General features: G+C 46.7%; 1 protein-coding gene across 8 annotated transcripts in view; it reads right to left on the bottom strand.

Moving 5' to 3' along the window:
* Positions 1-25,841, bottom strand: part of CFAP54 (cilia and flagella associated protein 54) — a 238,111-nt gene extending 212,270 nt beyond the window's left edge. For 3 of the 8 annotated variants that reach the window (XM_075933754.1, XM_075933762.1, XM_075933756.1), the window contains exons 1-5: positions 25,546-25,837; positions 11,333-11,438; positions 10,234-10,380; positions 7,469-7,640; positions 1,933-1,991 (exon numbers count right to left, since the gene is read on the bottom strand). In XM_075933754.1, the coding sequence (XP_075789869.1) occupies positions 1,933-1,991; positions 7,469-7,640; positions 10,234-10,380; positions 11,333-11,438; positions 25,546-25,739 (678 nt within the window). In that variant the 5' untranslated portion in view covers positions 25,740-25,837. Of the gene's footprint in view, positions 1-1,932; positions 1,992-7,468; positions 7,641-10,233; positions 10,381-11,332; positions 11,439-14,927; positions 15,304-25,545 lie in introns of all 8 variants that reach the window. The other 5 variants (XM_075933774.1, XM_075933767.1, XR_012905249.1 and 2 more) reach the window with 5 other exon arrangements.
* Between the last annotated feature and the right edge of the window lie 1,115 nt (positions 25,842-26,956).

Raw genomic sequence — 26,956 nt, 5'->3', positions numbered from 1 at the left:
CTTTCTCGTAAAACAAGATTTACAGGGATGCTGAAAAAATGCGTCCACTTTTCCAATTTTTTTCAGAAAACTGGACACTTTCCTTGGACACAGCAGAGCTTTTCCGGGATACCGGTATCCCGGAAAAGCTCTGCAATGTAGACATAGCCTGGAATAAATACTCATATGAAACTTTCATGATTTAAAAAAAACAGCCACATGGTGTCACTACAACTCTACCAAAAAACAGCTAAAGGATAACTCCATTCATAGAAATAAACAAGCTAACACAGTTCATCTTGCTGATTTATAACCTATTTTAAATAGATTATAAATCCTAACCTCCCTTAACAAAAGTTTGCCATTATGAGTTGTTGGTACAATTTGCTTTTATAGTGATGACAGAGCTACAGGCTGTGTCTACACTGGCACCCTTTTCCGTAAAAGGGATGCTAATGAGATACTTCGAAATTGCAAATTCCGCGGGGGATTTAAATATCCCCCGCGGCATTTGCATGAACATGGCTGCCGCTTTTTTCCAGATCAGGGCTTTGCCGGAGAAAAGTGCCAGTCTAGATGGGATCTTGCGGAAAATAAGCCCTTTTCCGGAAGATCACTTATTCCTACTTGAATAAGGGATCTTGCGGAAAAGGGCTTATTTTCCGCAAGATCCCGTCTAGACTGACGCTTTTCTCCGGCAAAGCCCCGAGCCGGAAAAAAGCAGCAGCCATGTTCATGCAAATGCCGCGGGGGATATTTAAATCCCCCGCGGAATTTGCAATTCCGAAGTATCTCATTAGCATCCCTTTTACAGAAAAGGGTGCCCGTGTAGACACAGCCCCAGTGTAATATTTCTCACATCTGAGCACAAACATCTGTCTAAAGAATTATGTTTTATTCAAATTTACAAGTGAGTAGTATTAAATTATGGACATTTTTAAAAGTTTTATTTTTCAAAATGAAGTCAAAAGGCCACATTCTCAGCTGGTATAAATCAATGTAACTGACTTCAATGGAGCAACAAAGATCTACACCAGTTGAAGATGTGGACCCAAACATGCAATGGGAATAAGGCTCCATCAGAGATATCTAATTAAGGACTTGAAAACCTTAAACTTAGCTCTCTGTCTTCTTCACAAAGCAAATGTAAGACACTTGTGCCACTCTTTTCTGATAATTGACTACTTTGGACTCAATGCATTTGGTCAAGACATTAGAAGCCAAGGATTGGGGTGTGTGGTGGGGCCTCTTCCCCATATTTGGCTCTAAGCCAGGAGTGGGCAATAATTTTTAAAGGGAGGCCACTTCAAAAATTTCTGGAAGGCACACACCTTAGAAGGAACCCTGTCTAGGAGTGACATGAGTCACAGGAGAAAAAAGCAATGATAGGCAAGGAACCACCAAAAAAGGGAGCATTGGTGCGAAGAACTAATCCCGGTAACAGTTCAGCAGGAGGCACTGCAGTGGTGAGTTGAACTGTGAGTGACAAATCATTAAAATGTTGTGAGGTTAAAGAGCTTCATTTTTAATTAAACCATTTATTACATTAAAAATGAAATAAATACAACTCCAAGAGTCTTGAATGACTCTTACACTCCACAGGATCTTGACCAATCTTAAAGATCAGCATTCTGGTATGAATGGAACGTATGCTCACAGTGGAATGTCAAAGAGGTCCATGAAGGCTTGGGCGACTCATGTTCTCCTGCCCTTCTACACTAGCCACTCTGAACCCAAACTTTCTCCACAATGTCCAGGACAGTCAGCATTACTATTGCTAAGGGGAGGGGTGTGGATCAGATAAGACTTACCCAATGTGACAAAATACAAATGCATTTCCTTCTTTTCAGTAAAATTCTGTTTTCTATAAAGCTAAAAGCATTTTTAATATCCATACAACATTCTAAAAAGATATATTACATATAAAAAAACTTCTAGATTGTCTTGCCATACCTTAGCAGATTGACCTACGCTCATCAAATGCCTGCATATGGTGTATATATAAATTGTACCTAGAAGAATAAAACTAAATTAAAATCTATAAAAAAATGGATATGAGTCCAACATTTCTACTTCAAACCTGTTATGCTAGTTAACTGAAATTTTGTTGTTAGTATTTGGATTATTAATAAGTCTCTCAGTTCAAGATGAAAAACAATTGAAAATATAGTTTTAAAACCAAATATTTTTAACATAATTTTATATAGAGAAGTTGAAGCTATCCAAATTTTGTTTAATGTTAATATCCATTGTAAAATAAATAAAAAACAGCCTCATAAAAATTAGATGTATCTGAAGTCTTAAATGTCCACTAGAAATATTTAATATCACAGGTTGACTCAAAGGCCCTGAATGTTGGGAGGTGGAATTTTCAAAAGCACCTTAATAACTTAGGGTATGTCTACACTACCCCGCTAGTTCGAACTAGCGGGGTAATGTATGCATACCGAACTTGCTAATGAAGCCCGGGATTTGAATTTCCCGGGCTTCATTAGCATAAAGCTGGCGCCGCCATTTTTAAAAGCCGGCTAGTGCGAACCCCGTTCTACGAGGAGTACAGATAGTTCGGAATGGCTATGTAGTTCGAACTATCTAGCTCGTGCCGCTTGTAGCCGCGCAGCACGGGGTTCGCACTAGCCGGCTTTTAAAAATGGCGGCGCCGGCTTTATGCTAATGAAGCCCGGGAAATTCAAATCCCGGGCTTCATTAGCAAGTTCGGTATGCATACATTACCCCGCTAGTTCGAACTAGCGGGGTAGTGTAGACATACCCATAGGAAAATACACTCGACTTGTGCTTTTCAGACACTGGGACGTCTGAAACTCCCACCATGAAAGTGTAATGACATATATATTAAAGTTCTGAGTTCACAAAAAGCTAAACAAGCAATAAGACACTCCAGGGTGGAATGTATGTTCTGTGTAAAAAAAAATACTTATAGTGCAAAGAGGCAGTGAGCCAAACACCAATCATCACACCTGGAAGGGCATTTTATCAACAAGACACCACACAACATCCATTAATAGGGCATTGGTATGTGCCTTGGATGTGTAGTGAGCCACAAACCTCCTTTTGCTAGGGGACTACAGAAAGATGCTCTGCTCAGAAGATGGGGTAGAGTCCTAGAAAAAGAAATACCCGAGTTCAGACCCTACCCGAACATTGTTTCAGCTAGGTGCTCAGGTGCTTTTGAATGGTGCTAATGCTGGCCAAAACCATGCTCAAGACGGGGATCTGATACAGAGAACTTGCAGCAGAATCCAGGAATGGAAAATCAGTATATTTATTATATTGTATTTATTTGGCAGTCAAGGGAAAGCTGAAAGGGAGAGGTGGGACCAAGAGTGGTCCCAGGAGATAAGAGTGGTTAGAATCTCCAGCATCATTACAGCTCCAAATAAGAAAGAAGATATTTTTTACAGATGTCCAACACAAAAATGTAATGAATGCCATATAAAAATATGAAAACTGAAAATCATTGTGAATTTCAAAATACCATTATTTGTCAAAAAATATTTATGATTAATAAGTAAATGAAGTGTACTCACCTTTTGCAGTAACTGGAGTTCTTCGAGATGGTGTCCCCGTGGATGCTCCACACTTGGTCTTGGTGCTGTCCCGGTGCCTAGATCTGAGATTTTGAAGCAGTCTCTGCGGAGCTGTGCATGTGCAGCGTGAACCAGCGCATGCCGTGCCAATAGGCACTGCGCATGCATGGCCTGAGCCCTGCAGTTCCTTCTCTACCCCAGAGTCCCTCCAGATCTGAAGCAGAGAGGAGGAGAGTGGGTCATGGGCCATCCATAGGGACACCACCTTAAAAAACTCCAGTTATTGTACAAGATGAATAACCTTTGTTTCTTCTTCGAGAGGTCCCCGTGGATGCTCCACTCTTGGGGTATGTCTACACTGCATTCCTCTTTCAAGAGAAGAATGCAAATGCAGACAAACAAAATTGTAAATGAAGCGTGGGTTTGAATTTCCCACACTTCATTTGCATAATCACAGCCGGCCACTTTTTCGAAATACCCTATTTCAGGATAAAAAACGCTGTTTAGACATAGTTATTTCGAGAAAAAAAACCTTCTTTTGAAATAACACTTATTCCTGAAGTTTAAGGGTTATTTCGTATTTCGAAAGAAGGTTTTTTTCTCGAAATAACCATGTCTAAACAGCATTTTTTATCCTGAAATAGGGTATTTCGAAAAAGTGGCCGGCCGTGATTATGCAAATGAAGCATGGGAAATTCAAACCTGCACTTCATTTGCAATTTTGTTTGTCTGCATTTGTATTCCTCTCCCGAAAGAGGAATGCAGTGTAGACATACTCTTGGTGACTAACAAGCAGTTTCTCCCCAGGGTGGCTAGGGCTTCGGAATATTACGATAAGCTGATGATAGCACTGCGGAGCCCACTGAGGTGTCAACCGCATATGAAAGTGCATAGTGCTTAGCAAAGGTAAGTTGTGATGCCCAAGTTACTGCCTTGCAAATGTCCATCAGTGGCACATTGAGTAGATACACAGTAGAAAAGGATATGGCCCCGGTGAAATGATCCATCAAACGTAACGGTGGCTGTAGGCCCTTAAGAGTGTAACAGATTGTTGTACAGTCTGCAATCTATTTAGACCGTCTTTGTTTTTATATGTGTTGTCCTCTAACTCGGTGGGAGAATGTCTAAAGGTCCTAGTTCTTTGTAGGTAAAATGCCAACACTCACCTGGAAATCTCAGATCCATTTGCATGAGGTTTTGGGAAGAATACAGGTAAGTTACTGGTTCATTTATATGACATGATGAAAGAACCTTAGGTAAATATTTTGGGTGTATGCAAAGGGTAACCTTATCAGAGTGAAATACTGTAAAAGGTGGGTCAGACATGAGTGCCACCATGTCTCCAATGCAGCAAGAAAATGTAACAACAACCAGGAATGCAACTTTCATGGAGTAGTATGAAAGGAAGCAGGAGGTGAGAGGCTCGAAAGGTGGCCTGGTCAGGATTCACAGTACCAGACAGAGGCCCCAGGGAAGCATTGGTTGTGTGATATCAAGATGTAAGAGATGCAGCCCTTTGAGAAGCCTTTTGGTTGTGGGGTGACTAAAAATGGACCAGCCGTCAATTTTGTGGTGGAAGGCTGTAATGGCTGCTATGCCTACCTTGATGGAACTAAACGAGAGTGATGAGTGCTGTAAAGTGAGTAGATATTCAAGGATAAAAGAGAGGGGTATTGATATTGGGTCCTATCCTTTCGAGGTACACCATGCTGAGAAGTGATTCCACCTGTAAGTGTAGGAGGCATGGGTGGAATCCTTACGGCTGTGGATGAAGATTACATGAACCTGCTCCGGAAGGTCTAGTTCTAAGTAGGAGAGCCATGGAGGAGCCATGCTGTTAGATGTAGCTTGCGTAGATCTGGGTAGGTTTGATTTTGTCTGACCCAGAGTGATGAGGTTGCGCTGGAGAGGGAAAGTGATGAATGTGCGAACTGAGATCCTGAGCAGGAAGGGATACCAGAGTTATCTCAGCCAGGTGGGGGCTATTAGAATGACTGTGGAGTCATCCATCTGCCCTTCTGAATGGCTTTCACAAGAAGTGGTATGGAAGGGAAGGCATAAGCGAGGTCATGATTCTTTGAATGAAGAAGGCATCCCCGAGTGATCCTGTCCCAAAGCCTGCTCTTGAGCAAAACTTGAGTGCATTTGGTATTGTGAGGTGTTGTGAATAGATCAGCTGCAACTCTCTTAAAAAGCTCATTAAAATGCTCAAAATCATCAGTGGCTGAAGGTGGAGGTGGCATCATGGCCTTGTCCGGTGAAGACGATGAATTGGTAGGGGGTGATGTATCAGGAAGTGACTCCTCCACCGAGATACTTGAGGGTCTGACTGTTGCACCAATGAGGTCATGAGCGTTGTAACAGAACTAGCCTGTTTGTGGGGGCTTGGGTGTACACTATGGTGTCTCCTGTATGAGCCCCATGGGCTCCAGTATGGCCCTTGTGCAGAATGTGGTACCAGAGGAGGCATCCCTTGGAGTCCATACCATGGGGGAATGTCCCATGGGTCATAGTGGGGTTTATAATATTGTATTGGTGGACTGTGGAGTGGAGAGAAGGCTTGTACACCTTCCTCTTCATTGCTGAAGAATTGTGATGGCACCGGGGATGGGGCATGTGATGTCGTCAGTACCAGCAACACATCAATGCCAAAAAGCAGTGACTGAGGGGCAGATGTCATTGCTAGGTTCGCATTTCTCATGTACAGCAACGGTGCTGCAAGGATCGGTGCTGGGATTTGCAGTGTCGGTCTGTACGGTGCCAACAGCATGGTCAGTACAGAGAAAAGCAATCATTAGTACATTGGCAGTACCGAATATACAACTGGTACAACTATTCTGGTCAGTGCCGATGGTGCTGAGGAACAAGTGGGCACCATCGGTGCAAAGGAAGCAGACAGTGCTGTCGGGTGCACCAGCAGTGCCAGCAGGGATGGCGGTGCTGGCAGTGGTGGTGGTGTCGTAGTTGTAGGTACTGATGAAGCCGTCGGTACCAATGATGGATGTGACAGTACCGATGTAGTCGATGGAACCGTGACATGTACCAATGTGGCTTTAGGGCAGTGTTTGGATCTTTTGCTGTTGGTGCCATCAGCAGACGACGGTGATGCAATGCCTGAGGTAGCTGGAGCATAGGTACTGACGTGGGACCTCTGTGCCAATGCTCTGGGTGGAGACCACTTTCTAGAGGAGGGCTGGCCATGAGGCACTGAGGAACTCCTCTTTTTTGGTGCCTTTTTTTGGGAGCCTTAGGTGATTGTACCTCCCTACGTTGTACTCCCGGATCCAAGCAGGATGTGCATTTTTTTCCAAAAGGATCATCAGCTTCAGACAAAGGTCCCTGTCCCTGCAAGTCCTGGCCTTGAGTTTGGCACAGTGGGGACAATCTTGGGATGAATGATGTTCCCCTAAACATCTGATACATTGCGAGTGTCCGTCAGAGATGGAGATTGCTTCTATGCAGGAGGCGCAATGTTTGAAGCCCGGAGAGCTTGGCATGACTAAAAGGGTTTGTTTTTGTTTTTTAAATGAACTACAAGTAACTAGATAACTAAGAAACAATACTAACGGACTAATAACTAACTAGTTAGTGACTAAGAACTACTTCAAAAGTGTTGAATAAGGCAGAGAACTGCAGAGCTCCATCTAAGGCCGAGGGTGGTTGAAAAGGAACTGGAGGGCTTGGGCCATACATGCGTGGTGCCAACTGGCGCAGTGCATGCTGGTTTGTGCTGTGCATGCATGGCCCCACAGGGACTGCTTCAAAATCTCCGATCCAGGCACCCGGATGGCACCAAGACCAAGCATGGAGCATCCACGGGGACCTCTTGAAGAAGAACTACAATTTCACTGTCAGTCTTCTTGCTATCCTTACAACAAGTATGAAACTTCTTTTTCAAGGCACACTTTGATAAGAAAATGTAAATGAAATATATAACATACCATTATAGATAAGCCAACACAAATGCTCCTGAGGTAGAGTCACCTCCATAATGAGTCGTAAGAAGGACAAGATACTAAAACACATCTGTAGAGATTCTTGATTCTGAAGATTTTTATCACTGCTGCATACCATCTGGTAAAGGCAAATACTCCTTCCTTGCAAAGCATAGAACTAAAGTTTATGGGAACAAAAGTAAAATAATGAAAACTTCTTTTAAAATATCTGTATTTATCAGTTTTTACATTAGTAAAGCACAACAAAATACTAAATATGAGAAAGTAAAGCTATCTCAAGAGTTATACCATGACAATTAGAACCATAGCGAATTAGGAAACAGAGAAGATGTTATTAAGATGTGCTGATGGCTTCCATTAGATCCATATGCAGAGAATAAGTTTAATGCATTATTCTCCTAGATGACAAAGTGGTAGGAAGGGAAGGTAAATAAGACACCAGTTTGGAACTCAGAACAAAAGAAGACCAGTGCCTAAGATCTAACTCTGTATACAACAATAATATATGGACTGAGTATTCTAATTTAATAATATATGGAGATATACCTATCTCATAGAGCTGGAAGGGACCTTGAGAGGTCATTGAGTCCACTCTCCTACCCTCACAGCAGGACCAAGTACCATCCCTGACAGATTTGCCCCCTCAAAGATTGAACTCATAACTGAGTTTAGGCAACCAACACTCAAGTCACTGAGCTATCCCTCCCCCTAAGTTAGGTACCTTCCATTTTGCAATTAGGTCCTGTGGCATTGCCAAGGTCCATGAAAATAGACAAACCCAGCACTTGTCACAAACTAAGTAAAGGAAAATAATTTCTGGAATTTCATATTTATTTAAAAATTATCTTGTAAAAGCAAAATAACATAGACTAGAAAAATCTCTGATAATATTCCCCTCTTGAGACTGAACAAACTTTAAATACCAAAGCAAACAATAGCTCTCATATTTCCAAAGCTTCCTGTCCAGAATTCTAAGCAAGTCACCTCATTCCATCTTTTTCCAGAAAAAAGGTATCTGAGGCCCTTTTTAAAGCTTTACCCTATCAAAGGTCAGCTGTACCTGACTCTCACAAGTGTTGTCAGGAAACCCATGACATTCCCCGTTATCCTAGCTCATGGAGAAACCCAGATACCCACATGAGTGTCTGGTGCAGCAGCAACTCCCAATAGAGCACTGCTGGGACAGAATGCAATATTTTGTATGCCTTCCTATCATTGTCTTGCCTTGCTCATATCAAAGGAGCAATCACAACCCTTTGGTTTCTTGTAGAGATAACACAAAGAAATATCTACATTTTCCCTTAGGTCAGTTGGCTTTCCTACAAATGGTCATAATTTACAGATGAAACTAATGACCACATATATCTATTTATCATTGTTTATTTTATTTAATACCCAGAAAAGAATATATTGATAGCAGTATGATGTGACTTTGTCATCAAGCAGCTTATGTGTAGCATTTTTACACAGGAATACTGCACAAATTACAATACAAAGTTGTAACTATGTTGATTGCCTTGTTTTTGTAAAAGCAGGCTCTTTTCTGGCCAGGCCTCGTGCGCATAGCCTTCCTAGCCCAAGATTACCTTCCCCTCAAACCAAAAATCCTGCACTATGTGACTTAAGATCAGTAAAAACCAGGAGTAAGACACCAGGCAGGTAAGGGTCATAAAAAGTTCACGCCACTCAAGGGCCATCTCACCCCCTCCCCTTTCCCCTCAGCCTGTCACTAGGCAGACAATCTGTTAAGCCTATCACAACTAAGCGCGGGATAAGCCTATCACAAGTAAGCGCGGGAAAGCTCTTGCTCTCTCTATAAAGCAGCTACCCCTCCTGCATCCAGTTGAGGGTTCCCGAAAACTTGGAAGGCAGAACTCGAGCCAGGTTCTGAGGGCTGATCACCCGAGGACCCCCTCCCGCTCACCGAAGCTACCGAATCTTTTGCAGAGCGTAACGAATAACGAATATGCTGTTGTCTCTGTTGTCCCTTGTATGTCTGATAAGTGTGAGTATTGCTGTGTAAAGTTAGTTAAAGGTTTGATAAATAATAGTGTTAAGAGTAAGTTAGTTAGAAGTTTGTTAAATAGTATAGTTAGGAGTTTAAATAGATGTTAAACCTCATGAGTGAAATTAATGTAAATATAACTGATAAAAATCCCTGGGTTGTTATTGATAATTACTTAGACTTAGAAAAACCCCAGGGCATTTTCATCTATTGTATTGCAGTTTGTTTGTTGTTACTGTTAATAGTTATCTGGGGCCCACGCCTGTAAAAGTTAATAAATAAAAAGTTAAAGTTAAAAGCATTTTAATAAAAGTTAAAAAATATTCAATACAAGGCTGCCTGTTTCTGCACCTCTCTGGGGCTGGCCACATTCTCGAACCTTCCATTTTACCTCCACAGTTTTCATATCATGTAGGAATGCCTTGAAGCATGAGAAGTTATATCTCTTCCAAAACATTTTTTAAATAATTAATTTTATAACTCTAGGTATTCTCAGCATTCATATAATTCTGAACTCATTTTTGAATCATCTACATGTTTAACCTCAATGACATAGCAAGCATCTCTTTAGGCTTGTATTCTATTTCTTACTTTGGATATGTGAACGATTATAAAGTTACAGGAATTAGTACAGCTACCTCTCATTAGTGTAACAGTTTGCTGTATATTTGCTGAAGCTTAATAAAGAACTTGTATTTTAAAATCAACAACATTTTTGTTAAAACTCTTTCTTGTTTAAACCTACCGTAAGTGCAGCACTTTTATCACCAAAGCCATTTGGAAAAAATATGGATTTAAACTGATTCACGTCTGCTATAACCTCATCAAGGTTTACAGAACTGAACTGCTGAAGGTATCTTCCATAGCACTGTAGAAGTGCCAACTTATATTCCTGGAATGTGAAGAACGTTATTCATAGATTTTGTATTTATTTTTCTATGCAATTATAACACGTGTATTATACTTTATATACACATTTAAGAAACGGCAATCTACAACAATAACTGGAGGTGATGTAGACTCACCCAGAACTATGCTGAAATATCAGGAAAATATTTTGTAATGTACAGGTTGAAACTCTCTGGTCCGGTAACTCTCTCTGATCCGGCAACATCCATGGTCCTGCTAGCCCTACCCCCACCAACTATCATATAGTCGTGTCACCAATAAGATTTCATGTGGTTACATAACTGTTCAATTACACTATATCCAGTACTTTTTTTGTGATGGTACTGCCCAGTACTCAGTACAGGTCCCTTCAGACGCAGTACCAGCACCTGCAGTCAGAGCTCAACAACTTTTCCCATGAAATACCGGCACTTTTTTTTTTTTTTTTTTTTTTTTTTTTAAACAAAAAAAGCACTGAATATCTAACATACCTAGACAACACACCAGGTAGAGGATGTGGCAAGATTTGAAATCCTGTTCAGCAGGCACCAAAAGACATGTAATCATCAACACAGGTCCATTATTTTTATTATTATTAATATGTATTTCAATAGCGTCTAAAGACCCTAATCAGAGACTACAACCCCATTATGCTAGTATTATACACATATAATGAAAAAATGGCCCTGCCTCAAAACGTGTAAAAAAGCAAGAGACAAGAGGTCAACACAAGAAACAGGTGGGAGAGAACAATGTGACATTAAGACAGTTATGCTCAGTGTAATAAGCAGTGGCCATAGTACACCAACTGCCATAGGAGTTATTTTTTATTAATTCATCTCACATTCGAAACAGCTTCTAATAAAGTATAATTAAATGTTAATCCAACATAGAAACACACAATGAAACACAAACAGTCATGAGAGTTTATTTTTCTTCTATCTAATATTACTTACTTTGAATTGAATAAGGAGGTCACCAACTTTCAGAAGTTTTTCGTTGTAATACCAATCTGGCAGTCGAGGCTTATATTTGATCCAAATATTAAACAAAGTGTTTGCTCTAAACAAACAGCAGGACACAAAAGTTACACAATAAAAGCTGGCTACAGACCTCCTATATCAAGAAAGTGAATTATAAAAATTCTCGTTATGTTAACCAAATGCACCTGAAACAATATGAACACTATTCATTTTTAAAAAGTGCTTATTAGTATTGATCTGAGCAAACAAATCAACCATCACATTTCAAATGTATAGTACAATGGATTTACATTAGGATGAATTATGTCCTACATAAATACTTATTAAAATGTTCTAGCATATGAATTTCTTTTGCATATTCCAATAGGATCATAAAAGGTGTAAAATGTGTCCCACTTTCTAGCTAGTATGAAAAATATTGAAAATCATTGGATGGTGACAGATATTCAGCTTTTAAAAGCAATTTGGCATTTTAAACAAACTCAGTGGATTACAATGTGGAAAAATCATTGGATTAAAATAAATACATTAAAAGGACAGAAAAGAAAAATGTCAGAAGTAATAAAGCATGTCAGGCAGCCATAAATTAAGGAATTGATGGATTCGGAGGTAAAAACAGATACTTTTCATATTATGGTGTTTATCATAGAAATAAAAGAAGACAAGACAGCCTCTTGCATGAGGTGGATCTAGTATGAAAAGTACAAGAAAATTACAATTACCGGTAGATGAGGACTTATGGGGAAGAGAAAAAGCAAACTAAAGAAGTATTCTAAGGGTTACATTGAAGTTAAACACCTACCGATTGCCCATGTCAGCTAACTGGGGCTCATAGGACTCAGGCTACAGAGTTGTTTAACTGTAGCACAGATATTCAGGAGCCCAAGCCTGAACACCTACCCTGCCCTGTAATCTGAGTCCCATGAGCTCAAGTTATCTGCCACAGGGTATGTCTACACTATGTTTCTTTCGGAAGAAGAGGAAAGAGGAAAAAGCACAGGTGCCCTGGTAGCCACTCTGTCCAACATAATCACAGTTTAAATGCGAGATAGAGTCCATTCAGAGTGTACGCTATCTTTTGAAAAAGCAGATCACTTTTTCAATGTGCTTTGGCTGTGTGGACACACTCTTTCGGAAGAAGTTTTTTTGGAAGATCTCTTCTGGAAAAGCTTCTTCCGAAAGAAGCCTGAAGTCTAGACGTAGTCTGGCAATATCAGGTATCACCAATGATCAGAAATGCCCGCTTCTGCTGGGCCAGGTTACTATTTCCTTATGATTCAGTCACAGACCAGGCCAAACAATCTATATTGTTATTGCCAAGGATGACTTAGTGTAATTAACTCCATCTCTGACTTATCCAACAGACCTCCAGTAAACCATAATTGATCCTTAGCTTTCCTGCTAAGTGGAGTGGACTGACTATTTCATGCCACTATACTGACCCCTCTACTGGCTATAATTTGAATGAGGTTTTTAAAATTCTAAATGGGTCTGACTATGTTGTCCCAGACCACTTTTCTCTTTGTATGTCATTGAGAAAACCACATTCAAACAGGGACACGATAGCTGATGGGAACAAGGACAGAGGGTTCTCAGAAAAGGACTTCACTGAAGAATTAAGTTACAAACCTTCACAATACCGAACATCTGTTTTTGCAGGTAATATCCTAACAAATCATATGCAGGGGAAGTATCAGCAATGTGCTCCTGGAGAAATCATAACAGTCTACCGACTCATAAGTAAGGAAGAAAAGAGGAGACAGAAGAGATAGTTTGAAGACATCCTTTTGACAGGATTCTCATTCCTTGGCCTTGTGCTAACTAATATGAGACAAATGGAATTCTCCAAAGTCCAAAGATCTTGTAAATGCAGCAGTCCTCTGGCACCACCCGACAACCCTTCCTGAAGCCATCACCCTGATAAAAGACTTCTTGGCAGCTGAGAACACCATCGCACTAGGAGTCAGCACCCCAACCCCGATGTCAAGGGTGCACACCTCAGCGCCAACACCATCACCCAAACTGAGGACAGCCCCACGCACCAGATCGCCAGGACGGTGAGACCTCGTATCCAAGTAGAACCCGGGCAGGGGGAAGCCCGAAGGCCCCCCACCCAGTACTGTGACAATACTGGCACTACCTTCAACCCAACAGCCCCACGCAGCCTGCCCCCACTGATCTTGGCCTGTGTTTTTTGTGCGGCTGCATGAGGCACTTACAACAGGACTGCTCTGAGATGGACTGCAGTTATGGCCAGATCTGCACAGCAGAAACCCAGGCTTGACACTCTGGCCCTCCAAAACTCACCGCCCCTGTTCAGGTGGGATCACAGCAAGTGGTCGCCCTCCTTGACTTGGGATGCAGCCAGACCCTCATCCAAGAGGAGATAGCCCCAGCCTCTACCGTGCCAGAAGGGGAGCTGCACCTACAATGTGTTCATGGGGACGTGAAAGCCTATCCCTGTGCTAGAGTCCCTCTAACCATCGGAGGAGTGACAGAGGAGATGATGGTAAGAGTGGCCCCCACTTTGGCCTACCCCATTATCCTGGGATGAGATTGGCCAGGGTTCAATGCCCTCCTTCGTGAGGCCAGAATGGGGGGACCTTCCGTCCAGTCTAGGCTAGAAGGTGACCGCCTCCAGGATGACCCACAGGAGCCCACAAGAGAGGAGAGCTCCCCAGAGATGGAGGCGGGTGAGGTGCTCGATCCCTCCCACACTGCTCCGGAGGACAATTTGACACCATTGATCCTGACGGACTTTCCCTGAGACCAGCAGGAGGAGCCAACCTTCAGGGCAGCATATAACCAGATAGCCTGTACTGACGGCGTGGTGACAGACTCGCAGAGGGCAGCACAGTGGCCCCAGTTTGAATTGAGGGCGGATCGCCTCTACTGAGTGATACGAACTCCGCAGACACAGGAGGTCGGGACGCAGCTACTTGTCCCTCAGTGCCATTGACGGGCAGTGCTATGACTCACCCATGATATCCTCATGGCCGGGCACCTGGGAAAAGAGAAGACCCTGCCCAGAGTGCTGTCCCACTTCTTTTGTCCCAGGGTACACCAGGAGGTGAAAGACTACTGCCAGGCATGCCCAGACTGCCAACTGGCTGCCAACCCAGGGGTGCCAAGAGCCCCATTAGTTCCCTTACCTCTTGTTGGGACTCCTTTCGAATGAATTTCCCTTGACCTGGTGGGCCCTCCCCCAACGAGCAAAGCGGGGTTCCACTATATTTTGGTCCTGGTAGACTATGCCACGCACTGCCCCGAAGCCATCCCACTGCGCAATACCCATGCCCGGACCTTCGCATTGGAGCTCGAGAAGATCTTTGCTCAGATGACGCTTCCTTGAGAACTCCTCACTGACCAGGGGACTAACTTTACTTCTCAATTACTCCAGCAGGTATGCACCTTATTAGGCATCCACAAATTGCAGACGTCAGTTTACCACCCTCAAATCGACAGGCTGGTTGAACGTTTTAACTACACCCTAAAGAGAACGCTAAAGAGATTTCCCCCTTTGGAAATGCAACAATGGGACCAAGTTACTACCCCCTCTGCTACTCACCGTCCAGGAAGTGCTCCAAGCATCCACCTGCTTTTCCCCATTTGAACTCTTGTACGGGCAACGTCCCTGGGACACTCTGGACCAAATGAGAGAGACCTGAGAATAGTCCCCTCAACTTTGCAAGGACTCCTCCAGTACGTGTTCCAGAGCCAGGAGCGGCTAACCCAGGTGGGAGCCCTTGCTCAGGAAAACCTCCAAGGGCTCAAGGAACCCAGGAGCAGAGCTATAACCACCAAGCCCAAGAAAAGACTTTCGAACCTGGGGACCGGGTACTTTTACTTCTCCCCTTTGAAAAGTTGAAGCTTCTCGCCCACTGGCAAGGGCCCTATGAGGTCATCCACTGGATGGGACCAGTCACATATAAGGTCTATCAACCCTATCAGAGAAAAAGAAAGCAGGTGTATCATGTGAATCTGCTGAAACTGTGGTGAGAGTGAGAGAGATTGATGATCACTCTGTATCCCTCTGAGCCTGTCCTGGGCCCCCAGATACCTGAGCTGACGGACAAGGGAGAACCACAACTTGGGGATACACTCTCCGAAGACCAGTTGAAGCAAACACAGTGCCTCGTGGAGGCCTTCCAAAAGATTTTCACTATGCACCCCGGCAGAACAATCGTAATGTCGCATAGTATCAGACTCCCCACCCCACGCCAAGTAGTTCATGAGAATAATTGCCCTCTTCCCCGACTAATGCGGGAAGTAGTAGAAAGGGAGGTCTAAACCATGCTGAAGTTGGGGGTAGTGGAATGATCCAAGAACGAGCAGTGGAGCCCAGTGGTATTAGTCCCAAAGCCTGATGGAAGCATACGGTTCTGCGTTGATTTTAGAAAGGTAAATGCAATCTCTAAATTTGATGAGTAGCTGATGCCAAGGACCAATGAACTTTTAGATCATCTAGGAACCAAAAATGTTATAACAACTCTCGACCTCACAAAGGGGTACTGGCAGATCCCCTTGGAGCCAGACTCAGGAGAGAAGACTGCCTTTACGACCCCATGAGGATTGTTTCATTTTGTTCAGATGCCCTTCGGCCTCCATGGGGCATCTGCAACCTTTCAGCAGATGCTGGACCTCCTGCTTACCCCTCGTATGGAGTAGGCCGTGACCTATCTGGATGATGTAGTCATCTACCACCAGGGATGGGAAGAACACCTCTTACAGGTCACTGCCGTGTTACTGACCCTCCAGGATGCTGGCCTAACTGCCAACCCCAAGAAGTGTAAGATCAGCTGGCAGGAAACCACTTACCTGGGTTATTGCCTGGGGCAGGGCCTAGTCCGCCCACTAGTGGGGAAAGTGGAGGCAATCCGAACCTACTTCATTCCCACCATCAAGCAGAAAGTGAGGCCATTCCTGGGACTAGCGGGGTATTACCGTCGTTTTGTCCCCCAATTTGCCACCCTCGCAGCACCACTCACCACTCTCCTCACCAAGGATAGCCCACAGAGGGTGAGGTGGAGTGCCAAGTGTGAGGCCACATTCCAGAGCCTCAAGGATGCCTTGTGCAGTGAGCCTGTCCTGTTGGGCCCAGATTTTAACCGACCATTTATGGTCCAGACAGATGTTCAGAGAACAGGCTGGGGGCCAAGGGAGGTCAAGGGAGAAGAGCACCCAGTCCTGTATATAAGCCAGAAATTGTTTCCCTGGGAGTGTAAGTTCTCAGTAATCGAGGAGGCCCCAGCCATCAAGTGGGCCAGCAAGGCATTCCGGTATTACCTACTTGGGGACTCTTTTATCCTCTTTATGGACCATGCCCCTTTAAAATGGCTCCACACCATGTGGAATACCAAGAGCCACCTGACAAGGTGGTTTCTAACCCTCCAACTCTACGTATTTATCATACAACACCGAGCAGTGAGGGAAAATTCAAATGCAGATGCACTCTTCCGCCTAGGGGAAAACCAAGCGCCCAGTCCCAGAATCCAGGAACTGGACTTAAGGGGGGCCATGTAGTGGAGCAGAGTGCCATCTACTGACCTGGAGGCAGAGGAGCTCCTCCGGGAGCCATTTTGGGCAGAGCCTAACCCCTCCCCGTCACCTGACCGGAAGCCAGGAGGTGGGGCTAGGACTATAAAAGCTCAGCTTAAGGGCTCAGTCTGCCTCCAGCGGAACCAGAGGTCTCCTCAGCACTCCCTGCCTGGGAGGCCGAGGTTTGGCCTGGACCACCGGGTGTGCTCAACCTGGACACCAGACCTGAACCCTCATGCTGGCCTGCACCTGAGGACCGACCTGGATCTGTAGCTGTGCCTGACCCAGAGGACCGGGCTGAATGCCTGTGCCAGCCTGCACTAGATGATTGGCTGGGACCACTGGACCTACAAGCAACTGAGGACTGGCCAGGACCACCTGGACTTCAGACCTGATCACCCTCATCTCCCCGAGTGACCTGCTGGAAGCCCAGGTATGCGCCAAGGAGGAGAAGTGAAGTGGCCCAAGTCAAGTGGCCTCAGGTCAGCACGTTTTGGGTTGGAGCCCCCATTGACCCAGCAGCAGATTGCACTGCTACTATTAGGGCATTGAGCAGGGACACAGAGGAGTGGGCAGGCCTGCATCCCCCCTGCCACCTACCTACCGAGTGGCAATCTCGCCCTCTCTGCCACCACAGGTGAGGTGCCTGTACCTCTCCTGAGCCAGGAGACAAATTATTCTACTACTGACTGGCTGCGTCTAGACTGGCAATTTTTTCCGCAAAAGCAAGTGCTTTTGCGGAAAAACTTACCAGCTGTCTACACTGGACACTTTGAATTTGCGCAAGAGCACTGACGATCTAATGTACGATTGTCAGTGTTCTTCCGCAAATACAATGACTCTCCCGTATGGGAAAAAGCCCTCTTGCACAAATGCTTTTGCGCAAGACGGCCAGTGTAGACAGCTGAGAACCATTTTGCGTAAAAAAGCCCCGATAGCAAAAATGGCGATCGGGGCTTTCTTGTGCAAAACCGCGTCTAGATTGGCACGGACGCTTTTCCGCAAAAAGTGCTTTTCCGCAAAAGCGTCCGTGCCAATCTAGACGCTCTTTTCCACAAATGCTTTAACGGAAAAACTTTTCCGTTAAAAGCATTTGCGGAAAATCATGCCAGACTACACACAGCCACTGTGTTTGTTTGCTGCCCCACCCTGACCTATGGCCAGGGCCTCTGCCTGTTTGTTTGCTGCCCCGCCCTCAATTAGGGCCAGGGCCCCTGAACGAACTGTGTACCATTTGCAACTGTTTACAACTGTGTTTGTTTGCCGTCCCACCCTGATCCAGGGCCAGGACTTCCCCAACTGTTGACTTGTTTGCTTGCTGCCCCACCCTGACCTAGGACCAGGGTTCACGAACTGTATTGTTTGCTGCCCCACCTTGACCTAGGGCTAGGGCCTTGGAACTAACTGTACTGTTTGTTACTCTGCCCTGAACCAAGGCCTGGGACTATAACTCTTACCTGTATGTGTCTACTGCCCTACCCTGACCTAGGACCAGGACGCTCTAACGGGGTGTATTTGCTGGCTTGCCTGAAACAAGGCATGGCCTACTGAACTCTGAACTAACTCTGTTTGTTAAAGCCTGCCCTGAACCAGGGCTAAGGCTTTTGGACTGACTATATTGCTCATTGCCCGTCCTGAACTAAGGCCGGGGATTCTGAACTAACAGTGGTTGTCTGCCTCTTACCCACCACCCTGAAGCAAGGCTGAGCTCTGAACTATTTGCCTCTCATCCCACCCTGAACCAAGGCTGAGGCTACATGACTACCAACCAGCCTCTCTATGTTGTCGTTGCCCGAGAACTGGGCTTGGACTCTTGAACTGGGGGTTTGTTTTAGTCCCTGCAATAGTGGGATGGAGTCCCTGCAATAGTGGGACCCGGAAGTGGAGGAGCCCTTCCAGGAGGCATAACTGGCTACAACTGGTTTTCAAGCTTCCTGGTGCATATTTGATATGCTTACATTCATATGCAAAGAAGTGTGCATAATGTGATACAGTAGGGCCAGAGAGCAGTAGGAGAGTTCTGGAGGAGATATATTTAAGCCCTAGGCTAATTAAGTCATGGTTCCCTTAACTATCTTGAGCAATTTAGTATTATTGGCAAATTGTGCCATCCCACTGTTTACCCCTTTCTCCAGATAATTTATTAATATGTTGGACCCAGTATGGACCCCTGCCATTACCTCTCTCCATTCTGAAAACTGACCATTTATTCCTATCTTTTGTTTCCTATCTTTTAACCAGTTACCAATCCTTCTCTCTTACTTTGCATAAGAGCCTTTGGTGAAGGACCTTCTCAAAGGGTTTCTGGAAATCTAAGTACACTATATCCACTGGAGAGAGAGCTGGAGTTGGAGCAGTGTTCCCTCTAAGTTGCATGGCAGCACAGCTTCACATATAATTAATCAGCCAGGCCCAGTCAGATGCTAAGGGTACCAAGCATGGAGCTGACTGACTGGGTGGGGCTGATTAATCACCTGTGAAGCTGTGCTGCCTCTAAGCTTAGAGGGAACACTGGTTTGGAGGTGTGTTGCTGAGATTTAAAAGACTAAAGAATTGGAAGAAGGGCAGGAAGACTCACTTCTCCAGCATCAAGGCCTGAGGGTAATTCTACCCAAGGGAAAAGGGATAAAAAACCTGCAGGGGTTCAGAGGGACTGGAGCTCAGCCCCAGACCCCTTCTCTGTTTCCCTTCTCTACCACCTTCCTGGGTCACTAACAGGATTCTTGGGGCCTCAAGAGCAGGGACAAAGGGTGATGATGTAACCTCTGCCAAGAAAAGCCTGGGACTCACCATATCAATATTGGCCATTTTGTCACAATAAACAGACATAGGCATAGATTCAAAGTTCATTCACACAAGAGCCTTCTAACCTGACCCTATAGGACCTGACTAGAAGTGTTGGGCTCAGGTGTGAGAACAACTGGACCTGCTCAGGCTTGGGTTAGGTCATCTCTGATTACCTCCTCCTCTCAGTAGGGTTAGCATATAAGTTCTCTCTAAACTGTGTGTCTGTGTGGCCACACAGCAGCCTATTTATTATATACCACACAAGCAGTCAGGGCTGTAGAAGGAGAGATGCCTCTCCCCCAGCTCCAGATCTGATGAGGTGAGGGATAGGCACCTATCCTGTGGCTGCAGCCCAGAGCTGCCGCAGAGGGGAGAAGTGCCTCTTACCCCTAGCCCAGGTGTGGGAGGAGTCCCCTCTGTTCACCATAGCCCTTGGGCAACCTGCACCCCCCACATCTGGCACCCCTGACCCCACCCCCAGAGCCTACCCCCACCTGAAGCCATCAAGCTCTGCACACCTCAATCCTCTGCCCCAGACCTGAGTCCCCTCCCACACTGTGAATGCCTCAGCCCCACTCCCGCCATATGAATGTTATGTGCTCCAATATGGAAGTGATATGTGGCATTCGCACATAAATAGGAAAAGTTAAATGGAACACTGGGTCAGTGTGGCAGCAGCAGTATATCCTTACCTTTCAGCCACCAGCACTGTGTGTAGCTGCTAAGTGAGTGTACCAACAAATTGCAGTACCTTGCAATCTGCAGCACACGCAGCTCAGTGAGGCAATGACCACAGTCAATGACATAGAAATATCTACCGTCACACTGACCCCATAAGCAGGAAGTGGCCAGAGACAACTTGCTGAAATGGGGCACAGGGAGCAGAAAGTTCTCACCAGGCCAAGCCTCAAAAAGAAGGGGCCCATGTTCATGCAGTTTACAAAAGAACATAAAAATGGCCATATTGGGTCAGACCAAAGGTCCATCTAGTCCAGTATCCTGTCTTCTGTCAGTGGCCAATATCAGATGCCCCAGAGGGAGTGAACAGAAGGAACAGTTTCAGGAGGAAGTATCGAGCTGGGGTCAGGTCAGTTCTGAAAACAATTTAACATTCTTGCATTGGGTTCGGATCAGCTGTGCTCAGTTCAAATTTGAGTCAACTTTTAACATTAGGCCTGAGCAGACTTCTAATTCATACCTACACACTGCTGATTTGTCACTAGCTTGGGCTAGGGATGTAGCGACTAGTCGACTTGTGATGTGACTAGTCGCTCCCTGCCCCCCGCTGCTTCTATCAGAAAAAGGCTGCAAAGGGGAGGAGCAGGAGCCAGTGCTGGGGGGAGCTGGCTTAAAAGCCAGTTCCTCCCAGGACCATCTGCACGGGGCAGGGAGGTAGACGCACAGTAGAAAACGGTGCAAGCAGGGACTGCGCTCATGCCAGTTCTGCTACGATTTTGCTTTTGAAATGTACAAGAGCACTGGTGGAAAGAAATCTTGTACATTTCTAAAGCAGAAGCCTTGCAAAACCCCTGCAGACCAGTGGGGGACTCCCTGAAGGGCTTTCCTGCCAGGCTCTTGCTAAAGTTCAAAAGCAGAAGCCCTGCAGGGAGCGCAGGGCCAGCAGGGGATTGGCCCTGTATCCCCTGTGGTACCTAAGCCTTTGAAATGTACAAGAGCCCTGCTGAGCTCTTACATATTTCAAAGGCTGAGGTGCTAAAGAGAGCACAGGGCTTCGGCTTTTGACATGTACAAAGGCTTAGGCACTGCAGGGAGCACGGGGACAGTCCCCAGCTGGCCCCACACTCCCTGCAGGACTTCCGCATTTGAACTTTAGCAAGAGCCTGACAGAGCTCTTGCTACAGTTCAAAGGCAAAGGCGCCCTTACAGACTAATCGAATAGTCGATGGAAATCCCATCAATTATTCGATTAGTTAATGAATCTAAATTTAGCATTCCTAGCTTGGGCAGAGTGATTTGATTTTCATAATGAAAAGCAAGGGCAGTTCCACACTGCTGCTACTCTGAGACAATACCTAATGTTTTTTCTTAAGCCCTTTCCCCATCTTCTGAAGTCATGTAACTACTTGCAACTCTACAAACGTTCCTAGTCTAGGGATGTGAATGGATAACCAGATAATCTTATCAGGTGATGCTTACCAGGTACCAGTTAAGCGGCACCTGGGAGCTGCCCTCTGCCCACATTCCAGTACTCCAGCATGCAGGGAGGCCGGGAGCAGAAGTGGGGGTGGGGATGGGATCCTGCTTAATTGGTTAGCTGATTAACTGGGATTTTACATCCCTATCCTAGACTGGAAAGCGTAAACCCTAATGTCTGAAAAACCAGAAGGCAAATATAAAGAATCCAACATGTACACAATGTTTTAAAAAAAATCTAATAATCTGTAAGCAATTTTCATTTTTGTTTTTAAACATCTGAAGCTAGCAACAATGTTAAAGCACATATAGGTGGTAGGTGGGAATCTAGCACAACAGCAGGGAACAAGGAGCAATGGTCTCAAGTTGCAGTGGGAGAGGTCTAGGTTGGGTATTAGGAAAAACTATTTCACCAGGAGGCTTGTGAAGCACTGGAATGCATTGGAATACCTAGGGAGGTGGTAGACTCTCCATCTCTAGAGGTTTTTAAGTCCTGGCTTGACAAAGCCCTGGCTGGGATGATTTAGTTGGGGTTGGGCAGGGGGCTGGACTCGATGACCTCCTGAGGTCTCTTCCAACCCTATGATTCTATGATTCTATGTTGGAGGTGAGAGGAAATTCAGAGTACATGGTTGCGGAACAGGAAGACTAGAAGGGGATGGTGGCACTACTAGTGGGCATGGTGAATGAGAGCAACAAAAAGCAGATAAAATAATCTAGAGACCAGCAGTAACTGGATGAGAATTGACAGCATAAACAGAAGGACCCACCAGCAAGGGGCAGTGGCTGGAGGGGACAGCAGGGGAAAGGGAGGGGGCAGCAGGAAGGGGCAGTGGATTCAAGAGCATTGTGAGAGTTGAGGAAAGGGTCTGGATGAGGTTTGCAGTGGGAAGGAGAAGGAGCACTGATTGGAAAGGGGACTGCAGGAAAGAAAATGTGGGTGATCAGGAACCAGACAGAAGTTGAAGCAGGTCAGGATCTACATGGCAGTTGCAGGGGAAAGGGAGGTAGCAGGACAAGGTCTAGTTGGTGGTTACAGGGGATAGTAAAGAGGCAGGGTCTAGATGAGGGATGCAGAAGAAGGCAACAGCATCAGGATGGGTGCCGTTGCAGGCAGTGGGGGGAGGCACTGGGTCTGAACAGAGTTCTGCAAGGGAAAGCTGGGAGAGCAAGAGCTGGATGGCTGTTGGGGTACAAAGTATAAATGGGAGGCTCCAGATGGGGACTGTGAAGAGGAAGTTTCAGGGTCCCCAGGGCTGCATGGGGGAGAGGCAGCACATGGGCGGTGGGTGAACCCCTGGCAGAGGCATAGCAAGGGGGGTAGGAGAGGACAGTTGCCCCCAGGGGCCACTGTGGGGGGCACCGGGATAGGGTGGGAGCAGAGCGCACAGCCCCACATATTGTGGCCAGCTGCGAACCCGGTGTAATGTAGTACTGTATGGAACTGCTCCCTGTAGGATTGTGCTACTTCTGGTATCAGTTTTCTATAGGAGCTTTTCATTACAATTGTACAAATAAGAAAATGCTACCAGTAGCACAGTCCTATAAGGTAGCAGCTTTCTACATTACACTGGCGCTGTCAGGCCATTTGCTCTCTGTGCAATCAAGCCTCCGAGACAGGGCCAGATGGCGGGAGCAGCCACTTTAAAGGTAGGGCTACCCATACCTCCAGTGCCTGGCTCTGTGGGAGGGGGAGGGGGATTGGGTTAGAGTGGAGGGAGGGCAGGGAAGGAAGAGGGGCATTAGGTTGGAGCAGGGGGGCTGGTGATGCCTGGCTCTGGGGTACATATAATTTTTTTAAAAGGAGTACTTTTTACACCCAAAAATTTCATCACCTGCCCAGCTACGTTTAAGTTGTTTAAACAAATGTGTTGCAATGATAGAAACAAATTGTGTGTCTGAAAATTGTAGGTACTGGAGGTACTTATAATTTTTTTAAAAGAGGGTACTTCATAAAAAAAGGCTTGAGAAACACTGCTCTAAATCATTGCTTTTGGCCTCCCTGTTTTCTTTCTCCTTTGGCAAGTTAGGCAGGTAGCAGTTTTGGTAAAAATATATCAGACATGTGAACGCAGTGCCCACTCTACCTCAGCTCATGCTTGATAATCCGGGCTTCAATTCTAAAGGAGTTGGCATTACTGAGGTGATCGATTCCCTCCATGTTTTGTTGTGGATTTTCCAAAGAAAATGCTGGTATTTTCTATAGGTCACCCACATCTCCCAGTCAGAGCAGAGACTTGGGATTAACATGGCTTTTTCAACTAAAAGTCTTATACGTGTTCGGCTGTTGTGATTGTGAACACCTGGCAAGGCAGTCTGCCAAAGGCAAAGCTGGCCTTGAATCTTGACATCTATGGCGTCAGTTGAATGGCTTGTGTGAAATTTGGAAGAGCAGCTCAGAGAGACTTCTCTCCCTTACTTAAGGATAGAATCTCACGGCAGCCTGAAGGAAAAAGTTCTTGTAGCAGAGAGAAAGCCACGCTTGCAGGGTAACCTCAGCCTTAGGCTACTTATTGCTTCAAGTGCCTCCAAGAAGTGAGGGCGATTCTCGTGTTGTGTTAGTTTTATTTAAAAGTTTTTCTGAGTGTTATTTTAACAGGTAAATTAATCTCTTACATTCACTGACGTAGCAAAGGAGGTATAGTTGGCCCTGGGCACCATAGTAGGGGGGCACTAATTTAGTCTCCCTCCACTCCCCCTTCTGTTCTGAAATGTGATTTGTCCTTTTCATATGTGTTCATTTTTTTTAATTGTATCCTTTGGTATATATGGTTGTGACTATTTTCTTCCACTATTTGATCTGAGGAAGTGGGTCTGGCCCACGAAAGCTCATCATCTAATAAACCATCTTGTTAGTCTTTAAAGTGCTACATTGTCCTGCATTTTGCTTCCACTTCCCCTGTCATCCCTCGGCTCGCCTGCTCCTCCTCCGCCTACCACCGCCAGCTGGAGCCTCCTCCCCACCTCTCCGCCCCCAACCCGACCCTCCTCCATCTTTGACAGTGGGATAGTGTATGCAGGGGCCCACCCCAAACTGGAAGGGGTGGGGAAAGACGAGGCACAAGCTTCCCCCCCCCCTTCTCCCAGGGTTGGGCTCAGCCATGCGCCAGGTTCGGGGCCCTGCCACATGGTGGCAGCAGGGGGGAGCGGACAGCAAATTTTGCTTTTGCCCCCAGACACTTAACACCCTTGCTATGCCTCTGACCCCTGCCTTCAGGAGGCAGCTCTCGGCACTGTCATTTCTGTCCCTTCTGCACCCACAGAACGCAACCTGGCCCCTGCTTGCTTCCCGGCCACGGGGACCAGGGTTGCTGGGCAGCATGACACCAAACAGTCAGGGGAGCGGCGAGGTTGCAGCCTTCCCAGGCCACTCCGCTTGGCCAGCCCTGCCACCCATGAAGCCCCCTTCCCTGCCCCAGGGCAGCGCTTCTGCCTCCAGCCTGCCTGCACCAGCCCTCCGGGAGCAGGCAGGAGGGGGCCTCGACCTGGGCAGAGGAGGCAGCTTGGGATGGCGATGCCGTTCTGTGCCTGTGATGGATACGGGGCAGCCGGATCCCGATGAGGGTACAAGGGGCTGCAGGGCCCGGAGGGGGGCTACTGGGTGAGGGAGCTGCAGGGCCCCGGAGCGGGGCAGGGCCGTGCGTTGCGCCCCCCCCCCCTCCGAGAGCCGTGAGCCCCGGACCGACCCGCCCGCGCCCTGCCGGTACCCGCGTCTGTGCAGCTCCTGCCGCCGCGGCTCGGCCGCCCCCGCGCTCCGGCGCATGAAGCCCAGGAAGTCCCGCAGCTCGGACTCGAGGCTGTCGATCACCGGGTTCCCCGGCTCCAGGGCCCCGAAGAAAGTAGCCGGCGGCGGCTGCAGCCCCGAGCGGGGCGGCGGCGGCGGGGACCCGGCCTCCGCCATTGTCCGGCGGCCTGCCCTGTACACAAGGGCGGTTGCTTAGCAACCGCGCCGCGGGCAACGGCGGAGGTGGTGCTTGATGGCTGCTGCCCTGTCCCGGCCCTGGGGGTGGGGGGGGGGCTGCCACAGGGGCTAGGCCCGCAGCTAGGGCGAGGCGCGCGCAGCTGGGTCTTGCGTAGACCCGCCGGCCTGGCAGAGCGTAAGGCCGAGGGGGTGACTACGCCACCGGCCACAGAGACTTAGGCCAATAGCCAGGCGGCCCCTCCCCAGCCAGCCTTGCACTAAGCCCAGCGTCTGAGGTTGGTTCGCAGGTCCTCCGGCAAGGCAGCCTAGAGTTGCCCATGGCCGGAGGTGGCAGATCCGTCACTGCCCTCGGTGATTGGTTCCACTGGTCACCTTCAGGGTTACAATACTGTGCATACTTTCTACTTTGCATTTGCCTCGCTTTAACTCCTAGTCACTGGTTCTGGTTATGCCCTTCTCCATTAGATCACAGCATCTTTAGTTGCCGGGTGGCTGTCTTTCCAAAGGAAAAGGGAAACACAGCATGCAGTCAACCCAGTTGACTGGATGCTAAAATAGCCAGTTACCTGCAGTGAATAAATTTGGGAAGAGCAGCAGCTGACACAGAACCTTGGAGGAGCAGCTCTACATAGCTCTGGGGACAAGGGATTTCCCCAGTCCCTTCTTAGGGAGGCTGTCTACCTCCCAAAAATTCCCCAACATTCTTCCCAGTTGTCCACTAGTTGCATCTCTTGTGTTGCCCAAGTGATCAATTTTGGCTGGTGTTGGGTTATAGATCACTTGAATACTGGGGTAATGAAATGTTATTATCCTTATTGTATGAGTAAAGGACAGTAGAACTGTATTCAGCCTGTCCTGATGGAGTGTGTCTCCTCCAACTGAAATGCACTGACTAAGCAGGGGGTTCTGATGCCAGATCCCAGTGGAGAGAGAGGGTGGGGAAAGGTGTTTTGCTTGAGGGTCTACCCAGGAGCGGCCCGAGGCCAGCTGCAGCAGCTGGTGCCCTAGGCGGGGCAGCACAATCGCTGCCCCTGCCTGCACGGCTGTCAATGGCCGTGACGTCATCACGGGACGCCCCCAGAGAAGCGGCGCCCAAGGCAACAGCCTAGCTCGCCTAGGCTCACGGGCCACACCTGGGTCTACCTAGGAATCACAAGCACTATTTGACTTTCTCCTCTCCACTGTTTAAAGTCAGA

Source organism: Pelodiscus sinensis, chromosome 1 (assembly GCF_049634645.1).
Source record: "Pelodiscus sinensis isolate JC-2024 chromosome 1, ASM4963464v1, whole genome shotgun sequence".
Lineage (NCBI taxonomy): Eukaryota > Metazoa > Chordata > Testudines > Trionychidae > Pelodiscus > Pelodiscus sinensis.
Note: the sequence above shows the minus strand (reverse complement) of the source record. Positions and strands in the feature narration are given on the sequence as shown.